This window comes from Nerophis lumbriciformis, linkage group LG12, assembly GCF_033978685.3.
Source record: "Nerophis lumbriciformis linkage group LG12, RoL_Nlum_v2.1, whole genome shotgun sequence".
Classification (NCBI taxonomy): Eukaryota; Metazoa; Chordata; class Actinopteri; order Syngnathiformes; family Syngnathidae; genus Nerophis; species Nerophis lumbriciformis.
This window is the reverse complement of record NC_084559.2, coordinates 40348574-40371744: the sequence shown is the minus strand read 5'-3', so window position 1 is coordinate 40371744 and position 23171 is coordinate 40348574. Positions and strand designations below refer to the sequence as shown.

Genomic DNA, 23171 nt, shown 5'->3' with positions numbered 1-23171 from the left:
ACATGTATTCAAACTGGGCCCTCAGATCCTTTAGCTTTTCTGTATGTTTTTTATTTTTAGTCATCATTTTAGGGGTAGTCAGACCACTGTGGTCTGTAAATGATGCAAGACCGGTAATACCACACTGCCTTAGCCACGCTCACCCTTTAGAGCACAGCTGTAACTTCCTGGCACTAAACCTGCAGAAAATAGTTCTTCTCAGGTTTCTCTATGTTTACATTTTCACACTTTGCACTATTTTGTAAAACTTTATTAAGCATTTTTTACATATTGCTTATTTTTGCACCTTTATTTTGAAAGGTTATTGATAAGTGTTCAATGTGATTTTAGAATATTGTTGACATTGATTGTTTGAGTGTTTTCCATGGTTGTGTTGACATTTCTTTTCATTTCGCCCATGATAGCTGAGGGGGTTATAATAAAAGGAAGGTTACATTTGAAAAAAAAAAGTTTATATTTAATAAATGTTTCTACTGGTCCTTATTTCAGATATAAATAATATGGACCAATATAAAACATTGACAGTATATTTTGATACAGTTTTCAGTCATATCACCCAATCCTGCGTTCTATGAAAGCAGAGCGTGGATGTGAGTAGAAAGCTCATCATATGGACTTCACTGCCAAAAATGACCCAGTAAAGACAGCAGTGTCTGCACGTGCAGTATCCTGGCATCACAAATATGACCACACCATAGGGGGAGAGAGGTTGATGAAAAAGGCAGCAGTACATAGGTAAGCCAACTTGCCTGAGAAGGGACAACTTGCAGGTTTCATCACTTCATACTTGTTGGAGTAGAACTTGTTTGGCACCAGTCTTTAGATTAGATCTGAACAATCTAAGTCTGTGACCATGAAGCCTGCTCGGATGAGAGGTGAAACATCTTCCAATGCCCTGAGCATATAATTACCTGATGAAGGAGAACATCCCTAGCAATGATCTCAGTTCCGGTACTGAAACAACACGGGAATGTACAAAACGAACAATTCAGGTCTTGGAGGCCGACAACTATCTGGCGATCGTCGTGTATACCCAAACAAGCCAAAAGAAAAAAAGAAAACTTTTCCACAAGCCTTTCTGTCTGAGCAGGAGGATGTTTGCATTGGAGTTCAGGTGTAGGGCCTGGGGCTTAACTCATCCTGCTTCAAGTGCCCATCCCAATAGACCATGGAATCAGGAATGTGCCGCAAAGCAGGTGTGTAAATAATTCGTATTCAATAAACGTCCGTTAACCGCAGTCTGCTTTGGATAGCTGACAGTGGTGACGTCATGACAGACACTGATGGAGGAGAGGAAGGTGGAGATAAGGCTGGTGAGGAGTATTTTCACAGACTTGCGAGTCCAGACACAGGCGGAGCGAAAATAGCTCAAGGGGCAAACAAGGTAACCTCTTTCAAAAGAGGCTTGGGGGGTGTCTGCCAAGTCCCACACAATACTGTCTGCACTGAATAGCTGTGAAGAAAATATCTTGAAATGTCTGGGCGCCCCAAGCTGCTCATCTGAATACCAAAGGTTTTCACCTCATCCCCTAAATGTTCTGCACACACGACAGTAGCATTGCTTTCCTGCCTTCATGCGGAGGACCAGTAAAGGTTGTTGACTCCTGCACCTAGTGCAGAATTCTCAGCCCTCATTTTGCCTGATGTGGTATTTATCCCCCTTCAGAGACAGATCAAGGAAACGTGAATCAATGAGATCATAATACACACAGAAAAGAATGCAGACCCTTGACTCCCCTCTGGTGCTCCGGGTTAAGCCTGGCACATAATCATGTTGCACTGAGGTCATGGACGTGTTTTGCGGTCGTGACAGCAGAATATGTCACTATAGGTCTATAATCAGATCCTCTACATAGTAACCGTTGTCAAGAATACGGCACAGAGGCCAACGTGCTTGAAAGGTTAACATATCCCTTACAAGACATGCCTGTGATTCACAGAGACGGCCTCCTGTTATTGGTCGGGGCAAAGGCTGGACAACAAGTCCGGACATGTCCGTGCCAGTCCGGACATCCCCATTAAGAGTCTGCTTGTTTACAGGGTGTTTGCCCAATGAAGAACATGCGAGACAAGGAAACAGGTGATGCTCAGCCTTCCTGGGGATGGCTATCATTTACATTTTCAAGTACCAAATCTGTAGTTTTCTACTGGTGTAGCTGAAATGTACTGCAAGGGGTCATGAATGTTTGTAAAGGTGGGAAACTTCGGCCAATTTGATTACAATTACGATTCTGGGGCTACAATTCAATTATAAAATCCATTATTTTTACATCTATAATTATATTGTATATTCCAAAAGGCATTACATTCAATTGTCAATAATAATATCTACAAGGCTCCTCCTTTGTCTACCGGCATATGCAGTATTACATCATTTCAGGTTTTTCGACATAGTGCGCAGAGCATAGATGTAAATATGGAAGACTAAAAACGTGATAATTGTAGACGCCTGTGAAGTGAACACATAAATACGCCCCTACTTGGCTTGATTACATTTGTGTGCCTTCTAAAAGCACAGAATGCCGCTGTATTATAGTTCTCCCTCCTACTTGTTTATTTCCTCTTCTTGGCTGGTTAGTCTCTGCGTAACGCAGTTCCTTCTGTTGAAGTGTACAACACATGTATTCTTTCCTTGTTTCACTACTACACTTTCAAGCTAGCTTAGCACTGCTGCTAGCCTAGCTTGTCCTCTCCTACGTGTGTGTCCGCGCTAACACAGCTAACATAGCTTTAAAAGAATGCTAGCTAATGGTTCTCCCATGGTTACTTGGGGGACGGCGTGGCGCAGTTGGGAGAGTGGCCGTGCCAGCAATCTGAGGGTTCCTGATTCGATCCCCACCTTCTACCAACCTCGTCGTGTCCGTTGTGTCCTTGAGCAAGACACTTCACCCTTGCTCCTGATGGGTCGTGGTTAGGGCCTTGCATGGCAGCTCCCGCCTTCAGTGTGTGAATGTGTGTGTGAATGGGTGAATGTGGAAATAGTGTCAAAGCGCTTTGAGTACCTTGAAGGTCGAAAAGCGCTATAAAAGTATAACTCATTTATCATTAACCATTTAGTTAGAACAAAATCTAGAACTAACGTTTAGAAAACATTTACTAATTTACTAATTTACTATTAATGCCGCATTTTAGAATCAGAATCAGAATCAGAATCAGAAATACTTTATTAATCCCCGAGGGGAAATTAAAGTTTTCAGCACAATCCCATTCAATATCAAACAAACATTACAGGGAGACAGAACAGGATCGCTGACAGGTCTGCCAACTTCCGGCGCCCCTTACCAAAAAAGTGAGATACAGGTAAACAATGGGGGGGTGAGGAAAATAAAAATAAAAATCGGTCTAAGCCTGGGCCCCTGGAGAGGGGATCCAGACTTAATTTAATAATTTTTGGACATTTGTTGATCGTTTTCCCCTCCTGTACGGATTAGACTTTTCTTTTAGTATATATGTTTTATATATAAGACTGTACATATTTATAATGTTGTCGCTCTCCATGAGTCCAGCAAATACTACTCTAAGGAGACGAGCAAAGCAGCGTGTTGAGCAGGGGTCCACATCGGTCGCCATGCACAACGTTGTGTTCTTTAACGCACAGTGTGTAGAGTCCACAGAAGTGAAACCAGTAAAACGAGGCAACGGCCTGCAGCAGCCCGGTAAAAGTTTGCTAATGCCGGCCAATGAGGACATCGATGTGGTCATGGAACTCTGTGCGCATACAAAATGGCCTCAGGAGTGGCTGGGCGTCGCTTCACGGGGCTTCAAGACGAACCACCGATGCATTTTAAAATGAATGATCACCATCATTTAACTGAAGCAATCAAAACTGTCATCGTTGTTTAAAATTCAAATACTTGTGTATTACTCATTTATCATTATATCATTGAATTATTTAATTTAGTAGTCTGAATGTCATAAAATTCCATAAAAATAAAGAAAGCATAATTTTTTTGTTAGTTTTTTGACAAAAACATGCATTTTTTTCATTTTTAAATGCCAGTTTGAGCACCGTTTAAGCACCGCTTTTAAAGTACTGATTTGGTAATAGGATCAGTATAATGCAAACGATATCCATTATTATTATGGAAACCCTACTTCTGACAAAAAAACTAACAAGAAAGAAAAAAACAAAGAAGAAGGGGAAAAGTGGGTATGTGGACTCCACTTCGTTGAAAATGTAGAGGGTGTCTCATTCCTGACTTTTAAGTACTTTTGACAGATTGCTTAAGTCGATAATGAACGGTTTTAAAAGCTGAGAGACATTTCATAAAAAGCAAAATAATAATTTAGAGCTAGAACCCTTCATTTCCCAAATCCCGGGTTTTTTTTAAATTCCACTGCAACTGTCTCACAATGCAAAACGCGAGGCAAACCAACGACTTTCCAGGGGCAGGATTCTGATCTGGTAAAGTTGAGACTTTCCTGTTCCTGGCCACCTACAGAGACCATAGTCAATGTAGCGTGCCCTCGGTCTACAGTGATATTACTTCCTGGTTGACCTTCTACGCAATGCCTGACCAGGGTGGTAGTAGTAGTCTGAAGAATGAAACACCTCAAATGTTTCCTCTTTAAACAGAATTGTGAGCTAATAGACATGCTCCGAAATGGAAGAGTGCATATTTGCATTCATTTTCAGTCCCTGTCATACAGCGTAAGATGAAAGTCTGTGGCCTCTTCTTTGTTTCGCCAGGCCAGAGTGAATCCTCTGTGAGACGTGCTCAGTCCTCATTCCTGGGTAATGTAGCAGAGGACTCCCCTTTCTTCATTCTTTACGCTCAGCCAAGGCAGCAAACCCCGTCAGCGCCTTGTCGCCCACTTCCTCTCTTGGGTTTGTTAGCTGATGGCACCAATGGTACCCGCGTGGAATTTTGAATCAAAGTTTACAAGATAAGCCAAAGAGCAGACGCAGAATTGAGATGTTGAGACTGTAATGGTACAAAGTAATACTAAAACACAAAAGGTACGCTCTAGTGCTGTATGATATATATGGTAGTATGACAAAACGTATGATACAACTAAAAATACATGTTTGTACTGTCATTTTAACGTCTGGGTTGCTGCTGTGCTGTAGCGTTTTTTACGTCACTTGAAAGGACTTTGTGGCGCATGGATGTCAACAACAGATCTGTCTGCTACTAGCAGAGATGGAAAGCACAATGGAAGCTAAACCAACAAAACCTAAAGAGGATATTGGTGCCAAAAAGAGGGAAGAGAGACGTTTTGTTTGACGTCGACCAAACACCAGTAAACAGCAAAAGATGCCGCCAACGAGTCGCTACTAGCTACTTGAACACGTCTATTCTTTTCTTTTCATAGAAAATACAACATGAAGAAAACACTAACATTACCAAAAGCACAGCGTGAGGAAAAGAAAAACCCTCCAAACGAGTTATTATTATCCAAAGGCACCGTTGGGCACATAGTTTATTTGCATTTGAATTTTATTGACGGTTTATTTAAGAAACTTATATATTATTATTATTTATTTATATATTTTAGCACTGCGTAATTGTATGTATGTAAATGTATTTTTCATCAGTTTGTAAGACTCCCTTATTTTGCAGTATATTTGATTAGTATCTATTTTTGTAATCATCCTGACCTAAGCCTTGATAATCCATTTTGTGATTAACACATGCTTTGATATCATTTGACAAGCTTGTTAAACTGTAAGTAGATTTAGTATATCCATATGTGGAATTAAATGATGGAATGGATTAACCAAAGAAATCAAACAAAGCACCAATATGATTCAGTTGAAGAGACTGTTCAAACTACAAAGGCTCACAAAATAGACAGAACAATAATTATGATGAACATCTTGAACCCTTTTTTTTAAGATAAAGATTATTTATGTATTTAATATTTGTTTACTTACTATTGTATATTATGTATTCACTGTTCTGTTACAGAGAACAAGGAAATAGGATAAAGTTACTACAATAACAAAAGGGGTAGGATTAAATAAGCTGAGCTTCTTCCTACTCCTTTTTGGACGTGCTATAATGCAACAAGTGTAAATATGTGATGCATTACATTGTATCGTATGCATGTTCCAAATAACCTGAACTGAACAGGACTGAACTTTTATTTATAAAACATGTTTTATAACTAAAAGGAGAAGCAGAATTGGCATTAATTTCATAAATGTATATAATTTGAAGAAAAAAACACAATGTTGTTATAAATGTGATATCGCACAGCGTGAGTCAGCGCAATGTGACTTTGTTCCTGTTGTCCTATGTTCCTCCCAGTGAGAAACAAGGATTGTTTTGAGTGGCGATAACAGCCGACCCTGGAGATCGCTATCGTCAACTTGTGTTTTCTTAAGTACTTCAAGAGTGTTGTGAATAGTTCCACATTGGCTGTGGACAGTGCTGTGGTGTGTTTACATACGCTCACACACACAGTGGTGATGGAGCAGTGCTGGGCAATGAGGTATATACACTGAAAAAAGTGACTTTTTGGTGCTGTAAACTCTATTAGAGTAACTGTCATAATTTGTACCTAATATTTTTAACATTCAGTAAGAACTAGAGTTTCTTAAGTAAAATTAAACATTTTATTAACGTAATACATGAATAAGTTTTACTTATGTTTCCTCATACTATTTAAATGTTTAATAGTTGTACGTACATAAACCTAAAAATATTACATAAACTTTACTCTGAAAATCTAGTGTTTTGAAACGCATGCACGACGACGCATGCGCACAGCACAACAGGCTCTGGCGGACTGGCTCTGCTCCGGCCGTTAGGAATGGATCACTTCACAGAGCACTGCAAGGTGTAGCGCGCGCAAGTCATTCCACAGGTAAGTTATTACGTTCTGTTTTAAATTTGTGATAATATACATCTGTATGTAGTTTGACGCAAGATATGTAACTGCTCATAAGTTAATTAAGTTAAGTTAAGTAAGTAAGTAAGTAAGTTAAGTAAAAAAGTTAGCATAACGCTACATTGGTCCGTGCTGGCCTGTAGTGGGAGGGCTGCAGTTTTTCCTGATAAAAACTAAAGTTAACTAATATAAAGTTAGGATATTAAAAAACCACCAACCTAACGGTATAACTTTTATCAACAGACGTCAACATAGTAGAACATGGTATTGTTCTCTGTAAAACTTTTGGCGGCGACACTGAAGTAACGTTAACGTTAGTGAATTAATGTTAATTAATGTGCATTGGGAATGAGGGTGCGATACTGCTGAATGTTTGGGAGAAATGCCCCAGAATAGGTTTTTAAAACACACATTTACTGACAGAAGCGCCAGAGGTCTTGGGGAGCATCAGCTTGCGAATACAAAGAGACTTCGCTGGCAGTTTTCTATCTTTTCTTTTTTTTTGACAAGAAGCTAGTTATCGGTGTGAAGCCCACAGCAACATGTTTTTGTAATTCAATGAAAGAATGGATTGTTCATTACAACTTCTACTCGCAAATAAATCTGTCATGTGTTAATTGTTTTATTTAGCTAGACAAAACAAAATGTTCATTAATGTTTATGATGTAGTTTATTTCTTATTAAAATATTTTTCCATCAACAGGAAGCAAATCAGAACAGAACATTATTCTCATAATTCAGGCAAGTAGAAAATAATGTATGCATTATATTGCTTTGTTATTTTCCCTTATTCATCCATCATAATGTAATATTAAAATTGTGGCTGAATATTTTAGACCATTGTTTTAATACCACAAATTGTGTCTCTTCATTTTCAGGGTGCCCTTTGGAGGAGCCAGTGGACTTTGTGGACAGTTGGAGTTGAGGGCTAGGGAGAGGAGGTCGAGGAGACATTCATGCATACTCCACAGCTCAAAGTTTAAGAGGCGGTTTCTGTCCTGACCCTCTCCCAGAAGTTGTTGTTGAGTATTATTGTGGAGAGGGGCGTGGTTCACGCGTTCCCTGCGGGCGGGGTGTGTGCGGAGGCCGGCCATGAAGCAGCAGACAGGTGAGTGGATGACTCAGCTGGAACGAGTTATCTAATCACCTGTTCCTTTATTAGCAGCGTCGGAGACCATGAAAGGAGAGCGGACCTGGAAAGCAGAGGCGAAAAGCCAAAGAAGAGAGCTGAAAAGCAAAAGGAGAGACATTTGACGAGGAGAAGAGCTGAAAAGCCAAAAGAGACTTGTATGAGAGAAATAATTAAAACAATTGTAAAACGCCGCAGCAGAGTGTTGTGCCCTTTCCTGTGGTCCCAGAAGAACCCGAGACAGAGACATCGTCACAATTATATTTCTGCAATGAATGTAGAAACTCTGTTTCAGAGGGTTGTAAGATTGAATTAAAAAGAAACTGTTTAATTGCATTGTAATTTAGTTGTGTGATATGTGATACATATATATTAAATGCATAGAGTATTGGTTAAATGTATTTGGTAACATTTATCAAAAGAAAACTGGCAATGATTACCTAATTTTAGTGAGTAATGTAACGTAATGCAACCAAGTAAATTAAAATGTCAAGCGCAAGAAAATAATTAAAATCTACTGAATTACTTCATAACAGCAAATACTACAGATATATAAAATTTCCTTAAAATCTTGAGTAAAATGATGTTCCTGCCGATGAAAAACAAGTAGACTTTACTTAATTTGTTTAAATAAATATAACTTAAAACTTGGATGTAATTAAGTAACTGTTACTTAATATCTTCACAACTGTTATGTTATATGGTAAGTAGAATTTACTTGATACTGGCAAGTGAGTGTTACTTGATATTGCAGCATTACATTTTACTTAAATCATTTGCGTGCAAATACTTACAATAATTTTTTTAAGTAAATCTTATGAGTTATTTTTTTCAGTGTAGTCCACTGCCTATTTTCTTCTACTGAACAATTGCTTTGGATATATGGACTTACTATTAGTTTCAGTCTTAGACTGAGAGAAAAAGTGAGAAGAAACTACAAACCGAAGGAGTTGAGTTTGTATTTTCCACGGGGAATTAGGTGATTCAGGTTAGCAAGACTATGACTCAGAAGAAGGGAATAATCACAAATGAGCTGACACATTCTTTCAACGCCCGTTAAAAGAATGATCTACTTTTGATTGTGGGGTATTGTTGTTTGACCGTCACGCAACTACAAAGGTGGCTCTTTGGCCAGCAAAACTGCGACACTGTCACAGAGCAAATTAGACGGTGAAAAGAGAGCATTAGAAAAGAGCTGGCATATGAGTAAGAGCCACAGGTTTGGCAGAAACACCCTGAAAGTGCATTCCCATCCCTGGCAGAAGAAATGGAACCGTTGTTGGGGTTCAGACGAGCTGGCCCTCGGAAAAGGAATAAGGTGGAGGGGTGGGTGGCCCGGACAGGGACAGATGGGGACAATGGTGAGGAGTGGCAGCCTGGCATTGCTCACGCCACCCACATCCAGCAAACCACGGCAAACTCTTTCCAGGGGGAACAATTTGGAGGAATTACGTTAGACTTGCTGAAAATCACCGATAAAATACGCCAGATCAGATTTTTTCTTCCACGTAAAGGTAATCAGAACTGTTGGGTTGACCTGACTGTTGTTTGGATCTTTATATTACTAATCAGGAGCATAGGGCCCAAGATGAATAAAAGCAGAAAGTCGCTGAATTTGACGTATCGTGACTGAAATGCTGTCATTGCAAAGAGACGGAGAAGGCGGCAGTTATCTAGGGTCATTTTTATAACGCATCACTGTAAATAAAGAGGCGGTACAACTGTTATTTTGGCAGAATTTTACCATAAAACAAAACAAAAAAATATAAACAGTACCACTATTTTTTACGATAAAATACTGGCATATCAGTCACTAGAATTTTACAATAAAATCCATGCTCGTTTTCTTTCTTTTTTTACCGTGTATTACTGTAAATGGACAAATGAAACCAACTTTTTTTTTTTTGGTTAAATTCTGACAACTGAAAAAAAAAGGAAAAATGGGAACAGTATTTTTACAGTAAAAAACTGGCATTTCAGTCACCAGAATTGTACCGTAAGATCTATGGTTGTTGTTTTTACAGTGCATAATTGTAAATTGAAGAATGATAACTTTTATTTTTACAGTAAAATTCTGCCGACTGAACTGGCAGATTTTTTTTTTTTACCGTGAATGTACGGTTGTTGTTTTTACAGTGCATTACTGTACATGGAAAAACAGTGCCACTGTTATTTTTTACAGTAAAATACTGGCAACTTACTGACGATTTTTTTACAGTGTTGGATTGCAAAGATTAGGAATAAAATACATTGTTTTCATGTGGAAAAGGTTTGGTCACCCCAGCAACAGACAATACTAAACACCTGACCAAAGCCCTCCAGTTCTCCGCCTGCTACTGTTTAAAAGAAAAGCTGCCATCTCAGTAGCAATGTTTACAACCATATGACACACTTCAAGATTTGTGATAAACTAAGCGCAACTGTTGGGCTACATTCGTTTATGTGCTTCATAACAATGCAGTGAAGACGATGGAAATATGGCTGACTACATGTTTATGCTAGTGGGACACGTGGGTCATAGAGCAGGGAATTCTTGTTATTGTCCACTAATGACTTCCACCGCTCGGCTATGTCAAAGCATCGTGACCTTTCTGGAAGTTCCATCCAACGTATTTTAGATACACAATTCTTCATATGTGCACACAGTAATAACATGAAAACAGGTTGGATTAATTATTATACAAATAGCTTATCCACAGAGACATGGTTTTATTCCCAAGGGTGTTTTTGTTGGCCACCAGAATAAAATACAGAGACGTGCAGTAGACCAAACCAAGGCCCTCCTGAACATAGAAACATAGTCAGTGATTCCACTTCAATGCACATGACCTGAATTCAACTATTTAGAGTCAAATTTATGTGACAAGTGTAATTAAGGCTGGGTGATAAAACAATATCAATGTATATCGCACTAGACATGTATCCATATCAATAAAAAATGCGTTCAATAAAAAACTTAATTGTTTTTTTCCTTCTTCGTCATAAGAAAGCGGAAGTCACTCGCTTTCTGGTAACACAGGAAGTGATCACTGATCAGTGGGAGGGACACGCTAACAGCCAATCAGGTAACAGTATCAACTATCAAGTTTGGTGGCGCCATCTTGCTGTCTGGCGGTTGATTCTTTGCATGGAGTGAGAAGAGAAAGTAAAAATGAAGAAATTGTGGATAAAAAAGGAAAAATCACCTCGACAGTATGGCAGTTATTTGGATTTCTTTTAAAACAGATCGTAGTCAGACCAATGTGGTCAGTAAATGATGCAAAGCGCTCGTCCCCACCAGACCGGTAATGCCACACCACCTTAGCCGCGCTTACCCTTTAGTGCAGGGGTGTCCAAACCTTTTGACTGGGGTCCGCAATTGGCTGAAAAATTTTGGCCGGGGTGCCAAAAGCCAACAGCGTGCAAATATATATGTGTGTGTGTGTATATATATTAGGTGTGTGGGAAAAAATCGATTCGAATTCAAATCGCGATTCTCACGTTGTACGATTCAGTATCGATTCTCATTTTTCAAAAATCGATTTTTATTTTTATTTTTTTAATTTTTTTTATTAATCAATCCAACAAAATAATACAAAGCAATACCATAACAATGCAATCCAATTCCAAAACCAAACCCGACCCAGCAACACTCAGAACAGCAATAAACAGAGCAATTGAGAGGAGACACAAACACGACACAGAACAATCCAAAAGTAGTGAAACAAAAATTAATATTATGAAAAACAGTATCAATATTAGTAACAATTTCAACATAGCAGTGATTAAAAATCCCTCATTGACATTATCATTAGACATTTATAAAAAAAAAAAAAAAAAAAAAAAAAGAACAATAGTGTCACAGTGGCTTACACTTGCATCACATCTCATAACCTTGACAACACACTGTGTCCAATATTTTCACAAAGATAAAATAAGTCATATTTTTGGTTCATTTAATAGTTAAAACAAATTTACATTATTACAATCAGTTGATAAAACATTGTCCTTTACAATTATAAAAGCTTTTTACAAAAATCTACTACTCTGCTTGCATGTCAGCAGACTGGGGTAGATCCTGCTGAAATCCTATGTATTGAATGAATAGAGAATTGTTTTGAATCGAAAAAATATCGTTTTTGAATCGAGAATCGCGTTGAATCGAAAAAAATCGATTTATAATCGAATCGTGACCCCAAGAATCGATATTGAATCGAATCGTGGGACACCCAAAGATTCGCAGCCCTAATATATATATATATATATATATATATATATGTGTGTGTGTGTGTGTGTGTGTGTGTGTGTGTGTGTGTGTGTGTGTGTGTGTGTGTAAGTGTGCATATTACAATAATATAATAGATTTATAATTGAAGGTTGAATATTAAGAGCATGTGAAATTTCAACTCCTTTATCTTAATGACGGCTTCCTTAAAGTTTTTTCATCAATCAGAAATATCCAGCAGCTAAACTGCGCCAAACATGGATAAGTGTGGAGAGAGATTTTTTGCAATTTTCCCGTCGTTCCTTGCAATTAATGGGTGTCATTTTGAATTTTGTATGGTCGATGGTTGTTTTTCAGTTCAGTGAGCAGGTTGTGTTATGTGTGACATGTTTGTTGACTTTTTGTTGTGGTTGAATTTTTTACTTCTGCACAATGACTAGGAAGGTAGTTTAGATTGGGTCACTTAAGTAGCTGCTGTACATTAAGGCTCTAGGAATGGTCCACTCACATTGTCCACAGGATGTTGATAAACAAGCACCTATCAAACTGCCAGATATTTAACTCCAATATGTAGACAACCTGCCCAGTCAGATTGCTTGTTGAACTCATGTCATCTCATTGAAGACGCCGGTGGGCTGCAATTGGCCGTAGTTTGGACACCACTGTTATAGAGAATAGCTGTAACTTCCTGGCAATAAACCTGCAGAAAATAGTAATTCTCAGGTTTCTACATGTTACATTTTCACACTATTTTGTTACACTTTATTCAGCATTTCTTACATATTCCTAATTTTTGCACCTTCATTTTAAGAAGTTATTGTTAAGTGTTCAATGTCATTATAGAATTTTAGAAAGTGTTTTAAGCATGGTACAAGTGTTGAGAAAGTGTTTCATTACAAAATTATAGAAAGTGTTTTCCATGATTGTGTTGACATTTCCTTTCCTTTCTGCCTTAATAGCTGAGGGGATTATAATCAGAAGAAAGGTTACATTTGAAATCAAATATTTACATTTAATATTTTTCTTTTGGTCCTTATTTTTCATAAAAAATATCAATTATCAATATCGACCAATTATATCGTGTAATCGTTTTCATCCATATTGCCCACACCTTACTGTAACGCTTGTTTACACGCAGATTTCTTAAAAATCTGAACAAATCAGATTGTCTAACATCATGCAAAGTTCATAAAATACATTTGTTCGCCAAATAAAGAACATATAGAACAGCGAGCCTGTGATTAATTGGCGTAAATGTTTTTGTTTTGCAGGCATTGTTGAAATACCTTGATTGATTTAAGTAGATTGACAGATAATACTGCTCCAGTTGAAATACCGACGATCCGCCAAAAAGTCAACAATCCCCGAAACTCAAGAAGGAAAGTGTCTGTCAAGGTTTTATGTAAAATAGACTGTGCTATTATTTGTCTGCCAATCCTGTCATCAAAATGTATTTCCGCAGAAACGGCAGCCACGCCATGAAATTCAGGTTACATCATGTTAAAGTGCTTTCTCCCGTCTGCCGAAGGGCTATAAAGTCTGTAGTTTTACACGCGAATGAAAGCAGAGCAACCCTCAAAAACATTGTTTATCACACTGTCTGATTTGGCTGTAGACTGCAGTCCATATTAAGGATGGAACCAGATGACCATCACGGTTATTGTGACCAAAATTATCAATATTTTTACGGTACGCGCTCAAAAAGTACTTCTACACAGACTGAAATATTTTAGTTTATTTTAAAAAATTAATTAAAATACACTTTACAATATGCTTTCTTGGCAGACGAAACATTAAATATTGTTCTGTCTTCTTTAAAGCCATATTTTTGAGAGTGTTTAAATATATTTTATCTTCTTAAGTTTTAATTTTTAAAAGCGTGAAGAGTGCTTTTCCAATGATAAAAGGCAAAACAAGGGTTGCACGTCCGGTTAATGTGATGTCACTTCCTGTTGTAGACACCTGTGTCATATTCCTTTAAAAGAGCCATATGTAATAATGTGGCCAGAAATGGTACTGCAATCACAGTCACAATTCTGTAGTCTCCTCCCTCTCTCCCTGACCGAGGTTGCCAGATACACAGCCGAATCCAGTTGGATGGACTGGGCTACTCCAAGGAACTTCAAACTTTTACTGCGTCTTGCTAGGGGTTGAGGTGCTGGGACCATAATAGCTGAATAGACAAGCGTTTTGTCAATAACAAATCTCTAAACAACACATTTGACACAGGAATGAGGCTATTTTCAAGAAAAAGTATGTCATGCCTGCGTACAATATCACAACAATCATATAGTTATTGTCAGTACTATCAGAAAACAAAGACTAAAACCAACTACAACCAACGCTAGCAATGGTTATACTGGTAAAAATAAGTACAGCATGCTTAGCAGCATAATGTATGCCCAAAACTAAAGAGGAGACATTTTATCAAGGTATGTCTATAGGCTACTGTTTCAAATGCTTCAGACTGCCATATAACTTCAGGGTTTCCCGCAGCGCTTTGTTGTTAAGGCGGCCGCCTTAACAACAAGGAGCCACCGCCTAAACTATCGTCTTAACAAGATCTCCAGTCACACGTGCGCATTTAAAAAACTATTACTGTCCCCAAGCAAACGCATACAGTGAGTGTCATACGCATGCCAAAATACTGGGGGCGCTGTAGCCGAGGACTTAAGACCATTTTAGCCAATCAGAAACATCCAAAACGCCATTTCCGGAGGCGGCATATAGCAAAAATGTCGGATCATGGCAAGAAAAAATTATACATGTGGACTGACAGAGAAGTAGAGCTACTTTTAAGCATCGTTTTGGAGTTTAAAGTTAACAAAACTCAACAAAGTGTTGACTGGGAAACTTGCCAGTCCAAGTCTGGTGACATTCTTACCCTATTTTGGAGGGGTACGGACTTGGAGGGACATTTGAGGAATTTCCTCATCGGAAAGAGGACATCACAAAATTGAAAGCGATTCGTGTAAAGTACAGACAAGCAGTCGACGCAGGTCGAAGAAATGGCTACGGTAGAGTTGTTTTGCTGTACTTCGAACTATGCGAGCAGATCTCGGGCGGTTCTCCATCAACTATCCATCCATCCATTTTCTACCGCTTATTCCCTTCGGGGTCGCGGGGTCGCGGTGTCGCGGGGGCGCTGGAGCCTATCTCAGCTACAATCGGGCGGAAGGCGGGGTACACCAACTACATCCATTCAATTTGGAATAGAAACGTCAGATATTGACACAAGCTCTCACAGGAGTTTGGATTCTCCATTCACCCTTGACAGCCTTGTCACAGACAAAGATATGCCAAATGATGTACAAACCCGATTTCCATATGAGTTGGGAAATTGTGTTAGATGTAAATACAAACGGAATACAATGATTTGCAAATCCTTTTCAACCCATATTCAATTGAATGCACTACAAAGACAAGATATTTGATGTTCAAACTCATAAACTTTTTTTTTTTTGCAAATAATAATTAACTTAGAATTTCATGGCAGCAACACGTGCCAAAGTAGTTGGGAAAGGGCATGTTCACCACTGTGTTATATGGCCTTTCCTTTTAACAACACTAAGTAAACGTTTGGGAACTGAGGAGACACATTTTTTAAGCTTCTCAGGTGTCATTTTTTCCCATTCTTGCTTGATGTACAGCTTAAGTTGTTCAACAGTCCGGGGGTCTCCGTTGTGGTATTTTAGGCTTCATAATGCGCCACACATTTTCAATGGGAGACAGGTATGGACTACAGGCAGGCCAGTCTAGTACCCGCACTCTTTTACTATGAAGCCACGTTGATGTAACACGTGGCGTGGTATTGTCTTGCTGAATTAAGCAGGGGCGTCCATGGTAACGTTGCTTGGATGATAAATAAATAATAATGATAAATGGGTTGTACTTGTATAGCGCTTTTCTACCTTCAAGGTACTCAAAGCGCTTTGACACTACTTCCACATTTACCCATTCACACACACATTCACACACTGATGGAGGGAGCTGCCATGCAAGGCGCTAACCAGCACCCATCAGGAGCAAGGGTGAAGTGTCTTGCTCAGGACACAACGGACATGACGAGGTTGGTACTAGGTGGGGATTGAACCAGGGACCCTCGGGTCGCGCACGGCCATTCTTCCACTGCTCCAAAACCTGTATGTACCTTTCAGCATTAATGGTGCCTTCACAGATGTGTAAGTTACCCATGTCTTGGGCACTAATACACCCCCATACCATCACAGATGCTGGCTTTTCAACTTTGCGCCTATAACAATCCGGATGGTTCTTTTCCTCTTTGGTCCGGAGGACACGACGTCCACAGTTTCCAAAAACAATTTGAAATGTGGACTCGTCAGACCACAGAACACTTTTCCACTTTGTATGAGTCCATCTTAGATGAGCTCAGGCCCAGCGAAGCCGACGGCGTTTCTGGGTGTTTTCGCCTTGCATAGGAGAGTTTTAACTTGCACTTACAGATGTAGCGACCAACTGTAGTTACTGACGGTGGGTTTCTGAAGTGTTCCTGAGCCCATGTGGTGATATCCTTTACACCCTGATGTCGCTTGTTGATGCAGTACAGCCTGAGGGATCGAAGGTCACGGGCTTAGCTGCTTACGTGCAGTGATTTCTCCAGATTCTCTGAACCCTTTGATGATAATACGGACCGTAGATGGTGAAATCCCCAAATTCCTTGCAATAGCTGGTTGAGAAAGGTTTTTCTTAAACTGTTCAACAATTTGCTCACGCATTTGTTGACAAAGTGGTGACCCTCGCCCCATCCTTGTTTGTGAATGACTGAGCATTTCATGGAATCTACTTTTATACCCAATCATGGCACCCACCTGTTCCCAATTTGCCTGTTCACCTGTGGGATGTTCCAAATAAGTGTTTGATGAGCATTCCTCAACTTTATCAGTATTTATTGCCACCTTTCCCAACTTCTTTGTCACGTGTTGCTGGCATCAAATTCTAAAGTTAATGATTATTTGCAACAAAAAAAAAAGTTTATCAGTTTGAACATCAAATATGTTGTCTTTGTAGCATATTCAGCTGAATATGGGTTGAAAATGATTTGCAAATCATTGTATTCCGTTTCTATTTACATCTAACACAATTCCCCAACTCATATGGAAACGAGGTTTGTACAAGAAGAGCAATATTCCAATAGGAGCAATCCACAATCTTCTGTGGTGAAAGAGAGAACAGCTCTACTTCAGGTATGTGGGCGCTAACTTCATTGCTAGGAAGTAATATTGTTAAAAGGCAGATAGATGTTGTATATCTGGGGCATCAAAACATTTTTATATGGACTGCACTGCAGTTACAAATGCTCGCAGAAGACCACTTTCAACAATGTGGAATCATATTTTGCCCATTTGTTTTAATATTATCATTGTTCGACAACAGTGTGACAAATATACTTGCTTTGGAATCAGAAGTCAAGATGGCAAGCATATATTAAAGTTCAGCTGTTTTAGATGTATTTAAATAAGGTTGTATTAAAAATGCTTTGAGTAGTTTCTTGTAATAAATGATATTGAGTTAAGTAAAACTGCAGTTGCATTAAATGTTTTTTTTTCTGTCAAAATTAAAATACCTCAAAGTGCTCTATTGACACACATTGTTTCCCGACGATGTTGAGGGCCATTTGACAAGTTGTAAATAACATGTCACTATCGTACATCTGTGCTTAAGTGGATTTATTCCAAATAATGTATTCATGATTATTGAATGTAATTTTGTAAAAAACCTTATAAATTTTTTTTTTTTTTTCACTAAGTAAAACTCAACAGCCCCAAACACGACAGACTAAAACGAAAACTTCCAATCGAGACAAAGTTGCTGAATGCAGTAGAAGAAGACATCCAGGTAAAGAAGAGACTTCTGGACATGATGGAGACATCAGAGAAGCCATCGTCTGACGATTTAGACAAACTAACATCAAATTACTAAGTCAAAATATTGACTTACTAATAATGACATACTTAGTATCTCAGGTAACTAGGACTGTTTTGTGTTTTGTTTATACTTTACGGAAAAAATATTGAGCTATACATCGTATATCGCCATTCTGCAAATAGAACGGAAAACACAACCAAAAATTGTAGGCTTCTTTTTTTCTCTAATGTTTTTATTTATTATAAGATATTGTTATGTGGTTATTCTTTAATAAACAATGTGTTCAATGTAATCAGAGTCTGTAGTCTATTGCCCCCCCAGGCTGTGGTGGCAGCGATGAGGTGGAGACGTGATGGCGACAGGCCGAGTTACACTGTTCCGTACACCCACCCACCCCCTTCCCCGTCCTGCCGCCTATCCCGGACGGCGCCCTCTCCCACCACCTTAACTAACAATTTTTCTGGGGGAAACACTGAACTTGGTACATGTAGTCCACAATATGCAAACACCAATGAGGAATTATTTTATCATGTGATCTGGCTGTCTCTATATGTTTCACATTGCCATGATGACTAATGTTGGAACCAATTTCCTCAGCGTATCTGCATATTGAGAAGGAAATAGGCACTGACTCTACCCATATCCACATAGGTTTTATTTGTCCATATATTTCCCCCGTTAGCCTATATGTCAATGGGTCATTAACCGGGCTAGCATGCGAAGCATTACATTAGGAGCTAAGCACCATCACACTAAGCATTGGTTGCAGGAACATACTAGCTTTGTTAGACAAGGTCATAGACTGTATTGGACATTTATTAAAAGTGCTGCACAAAGATTAAAAAAAATGTAATCAGATGAATCACACTTCTGCATTTTGATTATCTGCAGTGAATTACTTGCACACATAAAAAAGATCCTAACATTTTGACACAAATGCAATTACATTGTTAAGAGTGTTTTTTAAAAGTTTTACTCAAGTGTACGTTATTTATTTGTTCAAAACAGTTTTTTTAATTACCGCCATGGTGGAAGTAAAAATGTTCCATCGAGTACAGCAGTCGGAGTTCCTCACTCATCTTTGCACTGACGTATTTATTGACCTGACCACTGACCGCACAACAACCCTCAGCCTTTTAGGTAACCATTGGCGGTTAAGGTGAAGGAGCATGCCCGCTCATCTGCGTTCACACATGATTAGTGCGATAATATTTGGTGATTAATCGCATGAGTTAAAGCGTTGACTTTAACAGCCATAATTGTAATTTTACAATGGTAATACTAACTTACTTTATCATTAATACCGTTTATTGTTCGGAGACGTGAACCTCCCTACAGAAGAAGAGAACAAATTAGGACAAAAATAGGAACTTTTCTTTTAGCACAAAGTGCTGCCATGCAAATCCTGGAAGAACATTTTGAAAATCAAGACACTATATTTTAGTTGATATTTATTCTCATCTACCAACCAGTCTTTTTGACACTTACATGTACCATGTAATGTAGCACAGAATTGTGTAGAAAACACTTGTATCATTACAAATGTCATGTCAAATGTAAAAACATGCATGCAAAGCACTGACAAAACGTTTCCTATTTGGCAACTCTATCCTTTAGCCATGCTGCCAGGTCACCTCCAAAATATACCTTCTCACTGGCCACTAATAAGTACTCTAGAACTACAACTGGTTGGGATTGCAAGCATCCAAATATGATTAGCAGCAAAGTAGAATGCTTACAACGAGTAAGCTAGCTAGATGGTTAGCGAACTAGCAAGCTTATTTCGGTGCTGCAGATGGTCTACTCATGCTGTAACTCAGTGCGGTGTTTAGGCAAGAGGAACATTGAGTACCTGTGGCTGAGGCCAGCGTTCAACAAATGTTTACATCCTATTTTTAATTATATTAAATAAAAACCACAGAAGTGATATTTTGACACGAAAATTAATGTATGTCGTAAATTTCACATGCCTGATCGTTACATCCCTCGTCATGACAAGTATCATGTACCGTATTTTCCGGACTATAAGGCGCCTAATGTAAGGACTAAGTTTGGTTGAGCTTATCCACCTCGAAGCTATTTTATTTGGTAAATGGTGTAATAAGTGTGACCAGTAGATTGCAGTCAAACATAAGAGATAAGTGTAGGCTGCACTATGATGGCAATATGACTCAAGTAAACAACACCAACAGTTTATATGTTCCATTTGAAAATGTAGAACATTACAAACGGCGCTTAAAAATCTACCAAAATGTTTTAGTACGACTTTGGTAAGCTATGAAACCGCACCGCTTGATGTGCTTCAACATACAAGTATTATTAGGGTGTGTGTATAAGGTAAGACATTTTATCTGGCGTTTTGTTTCGCAATATCATCCAAAATCAACTTTTCTTACCTTCTGGTACCTGCTGATCTGTATTTGGGATCTGCATAAATCCTGAAAAATTGTAGTCTGTGACGCCGTACTCGATAAGTTTCTTCTTTTTCTCTTATCTTCTTGTTATGTGATATTCATCCTCCGGTGTTGCCATTTCTAATATAAAGTAGTGTAAAGTTCTTACTTGTATCTGTCAGTAAACTCGCCATGAAAGCGCTAAAACATACTGGTGTAGTGAGTTTACATTAATCACCCAAGGAACTTTAGTTATTAGAGCGTTCTGGTCTCGGACGGTTTTTCACAGGACACATTTTCGGTGTTGTTGTTTCCGGATGAGGAGATGCTGCTCCGTTATTTATTTAAGTAAAGTCTGAATGTCATTAAAACAGTTAGCTCTATCTTTTGACACTTCTTCCACCCCTGTCCTTGCACACCACACCGCTACAACAAAGATGATGGGGAGAAGACGCTACCGATAGTGAGCCACGTAAATAAGACCGCCCACAAAACCGTGCATCCGGAAGAGAGTGTCAGAAAGCGGCTTAAAGATGATCTGTAAAACATAATCTATGCAACAATTTGACCAAAGAACCACCATTACATGTTATGTAGACCACAAGGAAGTGTTTTCAATTTAGAAAAATAATAATAATAATATGACTCCTTTAATGCGCCCTGTAAACAGGTGTGCCTTATATATGAAAAAAGATTAAAAATAGACCATTGATCGGCAGTGTGCCTTACAATCCGGTGCACCCTATGGACCAGAAAATACGGTATATCCTCCCGAGAGCCAGTGGACATTTGTTTTGGGTTTTTTCTGTGACACGTGTAAGTCTGACAAGAAAAAAAGTGATGTGATTGATTTATTACTTCAAACCCAAAACGATAAAGACATGAAATCTACACCAATAGGTTTTTGGCAAAATGCAAACTTGAGTTCATCAAACATGTGTAAAAGGAGGGAGGAAGAAACCCACAACTGATCAGCACCTCCCTGGTGTCTGACAGCTAGAAAGAAAAGACTATTTGCATTAAAGAGGATCCTCGCTGGTGCAGAAGCAACACACCTTGTTCCAGCTGGATGGCCTTCAACTATGTGCCAAGAGGATGTCACGTATCCTCTGTGTGACAGTGTAATTCTCTCTGCCCCGCAGCCATGTCTGCAAAACTCAGACAGTTTACATGTTCATGTGGCAACTTCCAAGAGTGACATGCCAAGTATTCGGCGCATTCATTTGATTTCTGGCACTCGCAGATTAACCCCTTCGACACGAGCTGTCAGAGGTGCGATAAAGTCAAAGCGGGAGGTGCGTTTGATCTTTCATTGAGTTGGGGGGGCATATGGCCGACTGCTTTGTTACATTTTAATATATGATTACCGCTACCTGAGCAGCATTTTACTGCCCATGATCAGAGTAATGGCCCTATTATGCGGATGAGCGGACATGGGGAGCAGGAATCTGTCAAGGTCCAGACATTATCCAACCAAGGTATGTCGAAAGCAATCTGCTATAATTTGAGGATAAACTATTTCACACTTAATTACAGAGTTGGATTGAATTGAACTACATTTCTAAATCCACAGCAAAAAAGTAAAGTAATGCAAAAAACAAATGTGACAATGTTGTCACACAGATCTGCTCTAAAATGCATGCTCGTGCAGCAATGTTGCACCACCTGCTTCTGATCACAATTTTGTCTTATTAGTCCTTCCAGGATTTTGCTAAAGAATACATTCGCGGCGTCTTTTTCAATTGCAATGTTTTGGTGCTTATTTTTTTCAATAACATTTGATCAATTCAGTTATTTTGTCATTTATACACTAGCATAGGCACTTTATAATTATACGCCTCTTTGCACAGGCTTTTTATGAATGATATAGTGCAGCATAGGGCTGGGCCATATGGCTGAAAAAGGTATCACCGTGTAAGTGTTTTATATCAGTCGATATCCAGAAATATTGATATTTTTATGACCTACGGAAAATAAGGACCAAAATAATTTTTTTTTCAAATGTTACCTTCCTCTCATTATAATCTCCTCAGATATCAAGGTAGAAAGGAAAGGAAATGTCAACACAAGCATGGAAAACACTCAATTAATGTAAACAAAATTATAAAATCACATTGAACACTTAACAATAACCTATTAAAAATAAGGTACGTAAGAAACGGTTAATAAAGTGTAACAAAATAGTGCAAGATGTTAAAATGTACACATAGAGAAACCTGAGAATAACTATTTTCTGCATGTTTAGTGCCAGGAAGTTATGGCTGTGCTCTAAAGGGTGAGCACGGCTAAGGTGGTGGGGTATTACCGGTCTTGGTGAGGACGAGCACCTTGCATCATTTACAGACCACATTGGTCTGATCTGACTGCAGTCCATTTAAAAAAACAAAAACAAGAAAAAACTGCCATACTGTTGAGGTGACTTTTCTTGTTTTATCCACAATTTCTTCATTTTTACTTTCTCTTCTCACTCCATGCAAAAGAATCAAACGCGAGATTTGTTTTAAGAACTACAAATGGACATTAGCTAACAGCTAAATCTGGTCCATCCATTTATTCTTTGTGAATAATGTACAGTGGAAATTGTCCATAAACCAATTAAAAAAACAAAAATAAACTTGTAATTTTATAAATTTGTTATCAATGTTTCAAGTGTTCCTTGTATCGTAACGTTAACCTAAAAACAAGTACAGGACTGCAACAAAAATTGGATAACAACTATTGT

At 38.6% G+C, this 23171-nt stretch overlaps 1 protein-coding gene across 8 annotated transcripts in view; it reads right to left on the bottom strand.

Moving 5' to 3' along the window:
- The window catches only part of LOC133623351 (ADP-ribosylation factor-like protein 15), a 314561-nt gene that overhangs the window by 66907 nt on the left and 224483 nt on the right, over positions 1-23171 (bottom strand). The window contains exon 5 of one of the 8 annotated variants that reach the window (XM_061986572.1): positions 7558-8064. The exons of the other annotated variants lie outside the window; for them this stretch is intronic. Within the exon in view, the coding sequence (XP_061842556.1) occupies positions 7996-8064 (69 nt within the window). The 3' untranslated portion in view covers positions 7558-7995. Of the gene's footprint in view, positions 1-7557; positions 8065-23171 lie in introns of those variants that run through there. 8 annotated transcript variants of the gene reach the window in all.